Genomic DNA, 14,315 nt, shown 5'->3' with positions numbered 1-14,315 from the left:
GTAACACTAAAAATGAAAAATAAGTGGATTCCTGGATATAGCAGAGATAGGGAGTTCATTTTTATACCTAAATATAAGTGACCCAGTAATATGGCTTAGTGGAAAGAGTACGGGCTTGGGAATCAGAAGTCATGGGTTCTAATCCCAGATCCGCCACTTATCAGCCGTTTGACTCTGGGCAAGTCACTTAACTTCTCTGTGCCTCAGTTCCCTCATCTGTAAAATGGGGATTAAGACTGTGAACCCCAAGTGGGACAACCTGATAACCTTGGATCTATCCATTCATTCATTCATTCATTCAATCAATCGTATTTATTGAGTGCTTACTGTGTGCAGAGCACTGTACTAAGTGCTTGGAAAGTACAAGTTGGCAACATATAAAGACGGTCCCTACCCAACAGTGGGCTCACAGTCTAGAAGGGGGAGACAGAGAACAAAATAAAACATATTAACAAAATAAAATAAATAGAATAAATATGTACAAATAAAATAAATAGAGTAATAAATACATACAAACCTATATACATATATACAGGTGCTGTGGGGAGGGAAAGGAGGTAAGGCGAGGGGGGGGTGGAGAGGGGGAGGAGGGGGAGAGGATGGATCTAACCCAGTGCTTAGAACAGTGCTTGGCACATAGTAAGTGCTTAACAATCAATCAATCAATCAATCAATCGTATTTATTGAGTGCTTACTATGTGCAGAGCACTGTACTAAGCGCTTGGGAAGTACAAATTGGCAACATATAGAGACAGTCCCTACCCAACAGTGGGCTCATAGTCTAAAAATAACAAATAACATCATTACTAGGGTCTCAAATGATCCATCCCATGTAGAGAAGCAGCATGGCCTAGTGATTTCTTCAAAGTCATCTGTAAAATGGGGATGAAGACTGTGAACCGCATGCGGGACAGGGATTGTGTCCAACCTGAAAAACGTCTATCTACCCCAGCGCTTAGTATGGTGCCTGGCACATAATAAGCGCTTAACAAATACCATAATCATCATCATCACAGATAGCAGCAGGGGAGTAAGAAAGGGAACAACCACACTGCATTCTCTCCAGAAACCGGAGTCCTCTTTTCCCACCACCAGGTCAATGGCACTGGGATATGGTTCCCCTTCCTTAATGGGGTCATGACTAACACCCAACCAAAGGGAGAGAGCCAAGACGGAGACAGAGAAGCTTGAGAAATCTCTTCCCTGGATCCTCCCACAAGTCAGTGCTATAGTTCTGTCCCTTGCCGGGCAAAGGTGACTAGGAATTTTCAACTCTGCTTTTCACCCCCAGATGTGACTTCCCTCCATTGCCCCATTATCTCCATCCCTGAATTCTGCATGACCATTGTAGGAGGAGTAAGGGACTGTGCTATTTTGTCTGCCATCTACTCCCTCCCCACACACGCACACCAGAACCAAAAAGCTGGGGAGACTGAAACAAGAGGAAATGACACCAAAAGTGGCCTTACTCACCCCGAACTCTGGGTTCTAAGTGCACGTCCCCGCAATTGAAGGAAACACCCAGGAGGTGCAGAAGGTCACACATGGCAAAGACAGAAAATCAGTCAATCAACCAGTGGTATTTACTGAGTGCTTACCCTTTGCAGTACTCTGTACTAAGCACTCGGGAAAGTACAGAGTCCATCAGAGAGGATGCACAGGCATGAACTGGAACGAACCGTATGGGAAAAGCTACTTCTCAGGGGAGACAAATCTCTGAATGATTCTCCATTTGGAGGGGGAAGTCTTTGATCACGGTGTGGCCTAGTTGATAAAGCACGAACTTGTATGAGACAGAGATTTTCACCTTCTTTATCTGCCATTAAAGTTGCCTGGAGCCTTTCTAGGTAATAATATTAATAATTGTGGTATTCGTTCAGCACTTACTATGTGCCAGGCACTGTATTAATTGTTGGGTTAGGTAATTTGGTTGGACACAGTCCACGTCCCATATGGGGCTTGCAGTCTTAATCTCCATTTTGCAGATGAAGTAACTGAGGCACGGAGAAGTTAAGTGTTTTGCCCGAGGTCACACAGCAGAAAAAGGTACAGAAGCTTTCATTCAGTCCCCTTAATTGTCTAGCTGCCTCTTTCATCTCTTTCTATGGGGAGTTTGATACTCCTCCTCCTCCATGTCCTCGACTCCAATGGCTATGTGCGAATGACCTCCAGCTCTTCAGAAACTCTCGCTAATTTCTCCCAAAGCCTCCAGGACCCCAATCTGGTTCTCCTTTCCCTATGTTCATCCCCCCGGCTCTCTCCGCTGCATCTGAAGCACAGCGGCCTAGTGGAAAGGACACGGGCTTGGGAGTCAAAGGACCTGGGTTCTAACCCTGGCTCTGCCACGTACTTCCCGTGTGACTGTGGGTAAGTCACTTCACTTCTCTATGCCTCAGTTTCCTTTTCTGCAAAATGGGGATTCAATGCCTGTTCTCCCTCCTACTTAGACTGTGAGTCCCTTGCAGTGCCTGGTTATCTTTTATCTATCCCAGCACTTAGAACAGCACTTTGAACACAAAGTGCTTAATAAATACCACTGTTATTACCTGACACTCTGGACCACTCTCTGGTTTTGGCTTCCCTGGTAGTCTTTTCCTGGTTCTCAGTTTTCTTTCTAACAGCAACATCAATATCTTTCACTAGTTCAAATTGCCCCTCCTTTGCGAGTTTATCCATCTTCTTTCCTTCTCAATTGTAAGCTCCATGAGGGCAGGGAATATGATTAAATCAAAACAGGTAAATCCTGAAACCACCTATTACAGGGTCAAGTGCCTGTAGGCTCCAACCATATTTATTAGTGACAAAAAATAAAGGAAAAATGTGAGGACTGAGACTTTGGGCAAGTCACAACTTCTCTGGACCTCAGTTTCCTCATCTGCAAAATGGAGATTAAACATCTTTTTAGATTAACATTAGATTAACATCCAGATTAAACATCTCTGTTTAGAGAAGCAGCGTGGCTCAGTGGAAAGAGCACGGGCTTTGGAGTCAGAGGTCATGGGTTTGAATCCCGACTCTGCCATATGTCTGCTGTGTGATCTTGGGCAAGTCACTTAACTTCTCTGGGCCTCAGTTACTTCATCTGTAAAATGGGGATTAAGACTGTGAGCCCCACGTGGGACAACCTGATCACCCTGTATCCTCCCCAGAGCTTAGAACAGTGCTTTGCACATAGTAAGTGCTTAATAAATGCCAATTATTATTATTATTATTATTATCTGTTCTCCTTTCTACTTAGACTGTGAGCCCCATATTTTCATTCAATTGTATTTATTGAGTGCTTACTGTGTGCAGAGCACTGTACTAAGTGCTTAGCATTGTACTAATTCATTCAATCATATTTATTGAGCACTTACTGTGTGCAGAGCACTAGAAGAGTACAATACAACAATAAACAGACACATTCCCTGCTCAGAACAAGTTTACAGTCTAGAGGCAGCGTGACATAGTGGATAGAGCATGGGCTTTGGAGTCAGAAGGTCATGGGTTCTAATTCTGGCTCCACCACTTTTCTGCTGTGTAACCTTGTGCGAATCACTTCACTTCTCTGTGCCTCAGTTACCTCATCTGTAAAATGGGAGTCCTGACTGTGAACCCCCATGTGGGACAGGGATTGTGTCCAACCCTGTTTGCTGTTATCCACCGCGGCAATTAGTACAATGCCTGGCGCATAGTAAATGCTTAACCGCGTGGCCCAGTGGAAAGAGCCCGGGCTTTGGAGTCAGAGGTTCAAATCCCAGCTCCTCCAATTGTCAGCTGTGTGACTTTGGACAAGTCACTTAACTTCTCTGTGCCTCAGTTCCCTCATCTGTAAAATGGGGATTAAGACTGTGAGCCCCATGCGGGACAACCTGATCACCTTGTATTCTCCCCAATGCTTAGAACAGTGATTTGCACATAGTAAGCACTTACTATGCACCATGATTATTATTATTTTTATCATCAATGGTATTTCTCAGGTGCTTACCAGATGCAGAGCACGATAGTAAGCGCCTGGGAGAGTACATTACAACAGGGTTGGTTCCCTGCCCACGAGGAGCTTATGCTCTCAACAGGCAGAGAGACATTGGTATTGATAAATAATGACTCATGTGCTGGCTGAACTGCAGTAGCAACAAGTAACAAATACCATCATTATTATTATTATTATTAACAAAAATACAGTTATAATTATTAATATCTTGTATTTAGTGCAGTGCTCGACACACAATGCTTACAAAATACCACACTTATCATTATCATTATTCAATCAATCGATCAATGGTATTTATTGAATGCTTACTTTGTGCAGAGCACTGTTCTAAGCGCTTGGGAGAATACAATACAACAGAATTAGCAGACACGTTCCCTGCCCATAACGAGTTTACAATCTAGACGGCGACTGGATGTTAGAAGCATCGCGTACAGTGACGGTACTTACTGAACTTAAAGCCTGTAGGAACCAGCACGCAGAAGGACCCAGGAAATCCCATCCGTGGTCACAGATGTCGGGATGATGTCGGGATTAGAGAGGTACAACAGTGAGCATCCCAGTCATGGGGAGAAGCCCCCCAGACCAGAGACCCCCATTCACCTCACCCTGATCACCACAGCCCTGGAGGATAGACTTCTCAAGACATAAAAGGTTAAAGGGCACATGAGTCTAAGGGAAACGTTCCTAGAGATGACTCTAGCAAACACTGGAAGGAGGGAGAGACGGACCTCTATCCGGGAGGGAAATTCCAGCTTAGGGGATATTCTCCTTCAGCATTCCCAGGAAATGATCTTATTTTTTCCTTGCTTCGGCTCAGAGAACATGGTATCTTGTGAAAGGAGGGTGGTGCGGGGAGGTTGGGAAGGAAAATTAGGGAAAATGATTGGTGTATTTTAAAAGGGTTAAGGTGAAAAAAACATAACAGAAGCCGCATGGCTTATTGGATAGAGCACGGGTCTAAGAGTCAGAGGGTTGTGGGTTCTAATCCCAGCTCCGTCACATGTCTGCTGTGTGACCTTGGGGAAGTCACTTAACTGGGCCAAAGTTACCTCATCTGTAAAATGGGGATTAAGAGTGTGAGCCCTGTGTGGGACAGGGACTGTGTCCCACCTGTCTTAACTTGACTCTACCCCAGCACTTAGAACAGTGCTTGGCACTTAGTAAGCGCTTAACAAGTACCATAATTATTATTATTTTTATCATCAATGGTATTTCTCGGGCGCTTACCAGATGCAGAGCACTATAGTAAGCGCCTGGGAGAGTACATTACAACAGGGTTGGTTCCCTGCCCATGAGGAGCTTATGCTCTCGACAGGCAGAGAGACATCGATATCGATAAATAATGACTCTTACGTGCTGGCTGAACTGCAGTAGCAACAAGTAATCCAGAGCCAGGAAAGAATCGGTAGGGTCGCAGATACCAACATGGAAGAGAGAAAGAAATCAGAGTCAGATTAGCGACATGGCCATCCTGTTTACACTGACCTCCCCCGCCCCGCCACGACGTCCACTGACCCTTAGAGAAAAATTAATCTGAGGCAAGATCCTCAGGTTACTCCAATGTAGGAGTCAGCTTCGTTGTACTTGTTGGGGAATTCAAAGCAAAGCGTGCGTATACCAGCTCTTGTTTGTATCTACCCCAGCGCTTAGTACATAACCAGGCACATAGTAAATGTTTAACCAATGCCACTTATTATTATAGTGTGTATTGTCTCTACTGCGGGCAGGGAATGCATCTGTTAATTGTTGTATTGTAATAATAATAATAATGATGGCATTTTTTAAGCGCTTACTATGTGCAAAGTGCTGTTCTAAGCACTGGGGAGGATATAAGGTGATCAGGTTGTCCCCCGTGGGGCTCACAGTCTTAATCCCCATTTTACAGGGGAGGGAACTGAGGCACAGAGAAGTGAAGGGACTTGCCCAAAGCCACACAGCTAAGTGGCGGAGCTGGGATTCGAACCCATGACCTCTGACTCCCAAGCCCGGGCTCTTTCCACTGAACCACACTGCTTCTCTAGCAAGCGCTTAGTACAATGCTCTGCTCACAGTAAGCTCTCAATAAATATGATTGAATAAATGAATCAATGACTCTACCACTGCTTGTGAGTATATACATCCTAGTGTGTATTCCACTGCCTCTCCCCTTAATGTCTGAAAGACGATCACTCCCGCCACCTTCATACCTCTTCCAAGGGACCTTCCTTGACTAAAACCTCACTCCCTCTTCTCCCATTCCCTTTTGTGTTGCTCTTGCACTTGGATTTGTACCTTTTAATAGTAATAATTAATAATTATAGCATTTGTTAAGTGCTTACTATGTGCCAAGCACTGTTCTAAGCACTAGGGTAGATACAAGTTAATCAGGTTGGACATAGTCCCTGTCCCACATTGGGCTCACGCTCTTAACCCCCATTTTTTACAGATGAGGTAACTGAGGCTCAGAGAAGTGAAGTGACTTGCCCAAGATCACACAGCAGACAAGCGGTGAAGCTCGGATTAGAACCCGTGATCTTCTGATTCCAAAGCCACTACAACATTCACCCCTCTCTCAGCCCCTCGGCTCTTATATACATTTCCATAATTAATTTATTTATACTAATGTCTGTCTCCCCCTCTAGACTGTAAGCTCCTTGTGGGGAGGGAATATGTCTATCAACTCTGTTATATTGTATTTTCCTAAGTTCTTAGTACAGTGCTGTGCATATAGTAAGTGCTCAATTAATATGATTGATTGATTCTACTCCTGCCTCTGCCACTTGTCAGCTGTGTGACTTTGGGCAAGTCACTCCACTTCTCGGTGCCTCAGTTCCCTCATCTGTAAAACGGGGATGAAGACTGTGAGCCCCAAGTGGGACAACCTGATTACCTTGTATCTACCCCAGCGCTTAGAACAGTGCTTGGCACATAGTGAGTGCTTAACAAATACCATCATCATCACCATTATGCCAAGCTGGGATCTGGGAAAATAACAAATACCATAATTATTATTATTATTATTATCACAGACTCACTGTTTCCAGTGAGGAAGTGAGAAAAGGGGTAGCAAGACCCTGTTTTCTCCAGAAAATTGAGCTCCCTTTCTTCTAGACTGTGAGCCCACTGTTGGGTAGGGACCGTCTCTATATGTTGCCAACTTGTACTTCGCAAGCGCTTAGTACAGTGCTCTGCACACAGTAAGCGCTCAATAAATACGATTGATTGATTGATTCTTCACTTTGTCTATGGCACTGGGGTCACTGTTCCCCTTCCCTGAGGATTTCATGGGTTCCTACCCTCATAACGATGGCGAAGCTCTGGCAGTGACAGAAATCACTCGAGGGGCTTGAGAAACCCGCACATTGGATCCTGACCACAGGCCGGAATGAGAAGCAGCTTCAATCGGTCAATCAGTCCGTCAAGAGCATTTACTGAGCACTTACTGTGTGCGGAGCACTGTACTTAGCGCTTGGGAGAGTACAATACTACAATAGACACAGTCTCTGCCCACAACGAGTTTACAATCTATAGAGGAAGGCAAACGTTATTATAAATAAATTGCAGATATGTACATAAGCGCTGTGGGGCTGGAAGAGGGGATAAATAAAGGGAACAAATCACGTTGATGCAGAAAGGAGTGGGAGAAGAGGAAAGGAGGGCTTAGTCAGGGAAGGCCTCCTGTTGGGTAAGGACTGTTTCTATATGTTGCCAACTTGTACTTCCCAAGCGCTTAGTACAGTGCTCTGCACACAGTAAGTGCTCAATAAATACAATTGATTGATTGGAAGAGATGATTGCAGGCCTGGACATCAGGGGACCTGAGTTCTAATGCCACTTCAACTGCCGCTTGTCTGCTGTGTGACTTTGTGCAGGTCACTTCACTTCTGGGGGCCTCCGTTCCTTAATTTACAGAATGGGGATTCAATACCTGCTCTCTGTCCCTCTTAGACTGTGAGTCTCATATGGGACGGGAACTCTGTACGATACGATTGTCTTGTATCTACTCAACAATTCATAGTAAGTGCTTAGCAATTATTATTATTGCTGTTATTATCATCATCATTATCATTATGAGAGTTCCATCCCGGCGGTGAACAGGATTCAAGGAATATTGACCTCCTCTTTTCATTTGCTTCAGAGAAGCAGCGTGACTCAGTGGAAAGAGTGCGGGCTTTGGAGTCAGAGGTCATGGGTTCGAATCCCGGCTCCGCCACTTGTCAGCTGCGTGGCTTTGGGCAAGTCACTTAACTTCTCTGAGCCTCAGTTCCCTCATCTGTAAAATGGAGATTAAGACTGTGAGCCCCCTGTGGGACAACCTGATTACCTTGTATCCCCCCAACGCTTAGAACAGTGGTTGGCACATAGTAAGCGCTTAATAAATGCTATTATTATTATTATTATTTGTGCATGTGACTTTATTTCCCCATTTTTTCCACTCCTGAATTCTGCATCTGAGGACTGTAAGCTCCCTTGCCTCTCTCCCTCCCCGCTCACCAGACCAAAAGTTGTGGGAGAAAGTGAGCACAAGAAACTGCACAAAAAAGTGATGTATTTACCTTTCTCGTCTAAGGTTATTTCCCAGCAATGGAAAGAGCTACCCATGGTGGGAAATGGCAAAGAGAGAAAATGAAGTGCGTTGCCTTGTACGCGTGTTGCTTCATACGCACAACTCACATGTCTCTTCTCATCATCATCAATCGTATTTATTGAGCACTTACTGTGTGCAGAGCACTGTACTAAGCACTTGGGAAGTACAAGTTGGCAACATATAGAGACAGTCCCTACCCAACAGTGGGCTCACAGTCACACAGACATTCCCAGGATGAGGAAATCCCTCAAACCCAGCCCATCCCGGCTACACTGGTCATAAGAGAAGCAGAGTGGCTCAGTGGAAAGAGCACAGGCTTTGGAGTCAGAGGTCATGGGTTCAAATCCCAGCTCCGCCAATTGTCAGCTGTGTGACTTTGGGCAAGTCACTTAACTTCCCTGTGCTTCAGTTCCCTCACCTGTAAAATGGGGATTAAGATCGTGAGCCCCACGTGGGACAACTGATCACCTTGGATCCCGCCCAGCGCTTAGAACAGCATTTTGCACATAATAAGCACTTAACAAATACCATCATTATTATTATAAGGTTTGCCCTGACTTCTATCAATCAATCATATTTATAGAGTGCTTACTGTGTGCAGTGCACTGTACTAAGCACCTGGGAGAGCAGAGGAGCAGCATGGCATAATGAATAGAGCATGGACATGGGAATCAGGTCGTGGGTTCTAATCCCAGCTCTGCCACTTGTCTGCTGTGTGACCTTGGACGAGTCACTTCCCTTCTCCGGGGCTCAGTTCCCTCATCTGTAAAATGGGGCTTGAGACCATGAGCCCCACGTGGGACAGGGAAAATGGGGATTGATACTGTGACCCCCACATAGGACAGGGACTGTGTCCAACCCGACTTGCTTGTATCCACCCTACCTCTTAGTACAGTGCCTGGCACAAAGGAAGCGCTTAACAAATACCGTTACCATTCCATTCCATGCACACAATGAGCTTACGGTCTAGAGGGGAAGATGGACATAAATATAGACCAATTATGGATATGTACATATTTCTGTGGGGTTGAGGAAGGAGTGAATAAATGGTGCAAATCCAAGTACAAGGGTGACACAGAAGGGAGGGAGAGAAGAGGAAATTAGGGTTTAGTCAGGGAAGGCTTCTTGGAGAAAATGTGCTTTTAATTAGTTTTTGCAGGTGGGGAGAGTGATCATCTGTTGGATATGAACTTCTTGTCTTCCCACCCAAACCCTGTCCTCCCCCGGACTTTCCCATCACTATAGACAGCAACTCCGTCCTTCCTGAAAGGGTGGTGCTTCTATCCAGCTCAGGGTCCAACCCGCTGCAGCATTTCCACTAAGAGATGCTGATATGTAACCTCATGACCAGAGATCGTCATCATCATCAATCGTATTTATTGAGCGCTTACTATGTGCAGAGCACTGTACTAAGCGCTTGGGAAGTACAAATTGGCAACATATAGAGACAGTCCCTATCCAACAGCGGGCTCACAGTCTAAAAATCTAAAGATCAGGCATCTGCTGGGAGGGTGGTGGGAAGCAACATGGTGTAGTGGACAGAGAATGCGTGCAGGAGTCAGAAGGTCACAGGTTCTAATCCCGACTCTGACACTGGTCTGCTGTGTGTCCTTAGGCAAGTCACCTCACTTCTCTGTGCCTCAGTTCCCTCAGCTGTAAAATGGGGAATAAGACTGCAAACCCTATGCGGGCCAGAGACTGTGTCCAACCTGATTTGCTTGTATCCACCCCAGCACTTAGTACAGTGCCTGGCACATAGTAAGTGTTTAACAAATTCCATAATATTAATAATAATAATGGCATTTGTTAAGCACTTGCTATGTGCAAAGCACTGCTCTAAGCACTGGGGAGTTTACAAGGTGATCAGGTTGTCCCACGGGGGGCTCACAGTCTTAATCCCCATTTTCCAGATGAAGGAACTGAGGCCCAGAGAAGTGAAGTGACTTGCCCAAGGTCACACAGCTGACAATTGGTGGACCCGGGATTTGAACCCATGACCTCTGACTCCCAAGCCCATGCTCTTTCCATTGAGCCACGCTGCTTCTCATAATAATAATAACAGTGATTACAATGAGGGAAAAAGATTAATAGGGTGGGAGAACTGAATGGGAGAGGTTGAGGAATAAGATGGGAAATAATAGTAATTGTCATGTTTGTTCATTCATTCATTTGTATTTATTGAGTGCTCATTGTGTGCAGAGCACTGTACTACGGAAGGGAGAATGACTATGTGAAATAATACATTTTCCCAAATCAAAACCTTCAGAGGCAATGAGTCAACAAGACCAGGAAAGCCATTGGCAGGCCAAAAGTCCATTCATGAAAGAGAGAGATGCAATAGTCGTTATTCATGAAAAGGAGGAATTAGAGGAGAGGTAACCAGTAGCCTGGGTTAGAAGGGCAAAGTGAGAAATCAAATCACATCCTGCTTTTCTACCAGTCTCCCTCCTGGAAGGGTCTTATATGGAAAGACTTAGTGGTCCGACCGATGTCTCTTTTCCCCATCTTAGTCCTTGGGTGTTACGCTCCCTGAAATACCCCCTTCTGGGACTTATGGTTGGAGGGGCAGAGCCAGAAAAATGGGTATCAAAGATGCCACTTACCATTCCTGAAGACTGGAGTAGTCATGATGTGGAAGTTCCCAGGCAGGCCCAACCACAGTGAGGGATGTCAGGATGGAAGGTAGAGAGGAACAGAGGTGAGCGTATCAATCGGAAACCCCATCCCTGGGACAGAGCCCATGTGCCAAAGGTTCCCAAAGACCCTTTCTCCCAAGACCATTCCCAGCAGAATTCCCGTGGCAGAAAATGTTGACTAGTCTGTCTGTTTGAGAGAAGAAACCCCCAGGGAAGGCGGGAAGCAGCATGACCTAGTGGATAGAACATGAGCCTGGGAGTAAGAAGGATCTGGGTTCTAATCCCGGCTCTACCACTTGTCTGCTGTGTGACCTTGGGCAAGTCTCTTCCCATCTCTGAGCCTCAGTTACCTCATTTGTAAAATGGGGATTAAGACTACGAGCCCCATGTGGGACAGGGACTATGTCCAACCTGATTACCTTCCAGTGCTTAGAACAGTGCTTTTTTATTATTTGTTAAGCACTTACTATGTGCCAAGCACTGTTCTAAGCGCTGGGGTAGATACAAGGAAATCAGGTTGTTCCACGTGGGGCTCACAGTCTTACAGATGAGGTAACTGAGGCACAGAGAAGTTAAGCGACTTGCCCAAAGTCACACAGCTGACTAGCGGCGGTGACACGTAGTAAGAGCTTAACGAATGCTGTTTTTATTATTATCATTATTAACATTAAGACTTGCATGGGCTTTGAAAGTGGAAAGCAGGTGGCTTCTAGCCACAAAGGATGTTCGGAGTCTACTCAGCTGCAGCATTTCCACAGAGAGACACTATTTACCCTCATGATCAGAGTTATAACAAGTGACAAGGGCAGGAGAGGTGGTGTGGGTGGGGGGAATGAGGAGGAGCTGGTTTGGGTAAGTTAAGGAAGAGGATGGGAAATTCCACTTTCATTTGTTCGGATCAGAATCTTCATTAGCAGTAATAATAATAATGATGGCGTTTGTTAAGCGCTTACTATGTGCAAAGCACTGTTCTAAGCGCTGGGGAGGTTACAAGGTGATCAGGTTGTCCCACAGGGGGGCCCACAGTCTACATGTTGCCAACTTGTACTTCCCAAGCTCTTAGTACAGTGCTCTGCACACAGTAAGTGCTCAATAAATACGGTTGATTGATTGATCCTTTTAGACTGTGAGCCCATTGTTGGGTAGGGACTGTCTGTATATGTTGCCAATTTGTACTTCCCAAGCGCTTAGTACAGTGCTCTGCACATAGTAAGCGCTCAATAAATACGATAAATACGATTGATGATGATTCATCCCCATTTGACAGATGAGGAAACTGAGGTACAGAGAGGGTAGATTGCCGTAGTCTCCCAAGTGCTTAGAACAGTGCTCTGCACAGAGTTAAGTGCTCAGCCACTACTATAACTGGTGAGAATGATAATAATAATTATTATTATGGTATTCGTTAAGCACTTACTATGTGCCAGGAACCGTACTAAACACTGGGGTAGATAGAAGCTAATCAGGTTAGACTCAGTTTCCTGTCCCACATGGGCTCCCAGTCTTAATCTCCATTTTATGGGTAATAACGATGATGACGATGATAATGACAGGGGTGGAATATCCCAACATAGGAAAGGGAGAGAAATCATAGTCAGACTGGACACCCCAGCCCATCCCACTGACACTGACTCATCTATGAGTTGACTTTGGTTCCGATAACGAATTAGTTGGTCCCCAGAAAATCACAGAAATCTGGTTGTTGGGTTCTCAGCCTCCCTGGATCTCCCTCCCTCTTCAGAATCTCTACAAAACAGCTTTCCCCGTCCTCACTGCTCTTCTGAAATCTCCTCTAAGAAGCCTCCCCTGACTCATTTTTTTCCTCTCCCCAGGTGTTATCCTCCTAACTACCATGAGAGCCTTTCTCTGCCAACTACACACTTAATAATAATAATAATTGTGGTATTTGTTAAGCGCTTACTATGTGCCAGGCACTGTACTAAATGCTGGGGTGGAAACCAACAAATTGGGTTGGACACAGTCCCTGGTCCACGTGGGGCTCACAGTCTCAATCCCCATCTTACAGATGAGGTAACTGAGGCACAGAGAATTGAAGTGACTGCTCGGAGTCGCGCAACGGACAAGTGGCCGAAGCGAGATTAAAAACCAGGTCCTTCTGACTCCCGGGCCTGTATTCTATCCACTAGGCCACACTGCTTGATTGATTGATTGATTGATTGATCGGTGATGGCAAACCTAAACTGAGTGGGCCCATTGTGGTTGGAACTTGCTGTGCTTAGCCCATAGTAAGCGCTTAACAAATACCATCATCATAATCAGAGAGACACAGAGGTCCTGCTTTAACCAAACGATTTTTCAAGGCCACTCTTTTAGAGGCCATGCAGCTCCTTTGCAAAGAGATATGGGGAGAAGCTGGAGGGAAGGAAAACAAAAAATCGTCCTTAGCATGGCTCTCCTTGGTTACTTCTTGGGCAATGAATCAACCAGGAACTGGGCAGAATTGTCAGAGTCACAATCCCAGCAGGGAACAGAGAAATCCAGCACAGATCATCATCAGTCGTATTTATTGAGCGCTTACTATGTGCAGAGCACTGTACGAAGCGCTTGGGAAGTACAAATTGGCAACATATAGAGACAGTCCCTACCCAACAGTGGGCTCACAGTCTAAAAGATAGATTGATGTCCCAGATCCCCCTGCTCACCACAGTCCAGCTTAACCTGAGAATGGTTCATTCATTCATTTGGATTTATTGAGCACTTACTGTGTGCAGGGCACTGTACTAAGCGCTTGGGAGAGTGTTTGTGTCTGTATTTGGGGCGATCAAATTTCTCTTTGTCTCAATGATAATAATAATTAAGGTAACTGTTAAGCGCTTACTATGTGCCAAGCACTGTTCTAAGGACTGGGGTGGATACAGGGTAATCAGGTTGGACACAGTCCCCATCTCACATGGGCCTCACACTCTAGATGCCCATTTTACAGGTGAGGTCACTGAGGCCCAGAGAAGTGAAGTGACTTGCCCAAGGTCACACAACGGACATGAGAAGCAGCGTGGCTTAGTGGCAAGAGCCCGGGCTTGGGAGTCAGAGATCGTGGGTTCGAATCCCACCTCTGCCACTTGTGCTCTGCACACAGTAAGCGCTCAATAAATATGATTGATTGATTGATTGTCAGCTG

General features: G+C 45.4%; 1 protein-coding gene across 27 annotated transcripts in view; it reads right to left on the bottom strand.

Annotated features, from left to right (window-relative positions):
- Window positions 1–14,315, bottom strand: part of LOC119928472 — a 70,460-nt gene that overhangs the window by 41,147 nt on the left and 14,998 nt on the right. For 16 of the 27 annotated variants that reach the window (XR_005451088.1, XR_005451087.1, XM_038746780.1 and 13 more), the window contains 4 exons: window positions 11,144–11,155; window positions 5,327–5,398; window positions 4,421–4,432; window positions 1,474–1,488 (listed from right to left, as the gene is read on the bottom strand). Coding sequence is in view for 25 of the 27 variants with exons in the window: in XM_038746780.1 (XP_038602708.1) it covers window positions 1,474–1,488; window positions 4,421–4,432; window positions 5,327–5,398; window positions 11,144–11,155 (111 nt within the window). In the remaining 2 variants the exon portion in view is untranslated. The remainder of the gene's footprint in view (window positions 1–1,473; window positions 1,489–4,420; window positions 4,433–5,326; window positions 5,399–11,143; window positions 11,156–14,315) is intronic. The other 11 variants (XM_038746772.1, XM_038746779.1, XM_038746774.1 and 8 more) reach the window with 8 other exon arrangements.

The sequence above is a fragment of the Tachyglossus aculeatus genome, chromosome 5 (assembly GCF_015852505.1).
Source record: "Tachyglossus aculeatus isolate mTacAcu1 chromosome 5, mTacAcu1.pri, whole genome shotgun sequence".
Taxonomy (NCBI): Eukaryota; Metazoa; Chordata; class Mammalia; order Monotremata; family Tachyglossidae; genus Tachyglossus; species Tachyglossus aculeatus.
This window is presented reverse-complemented; position numbering and strand designations above follow the sequence as displayed.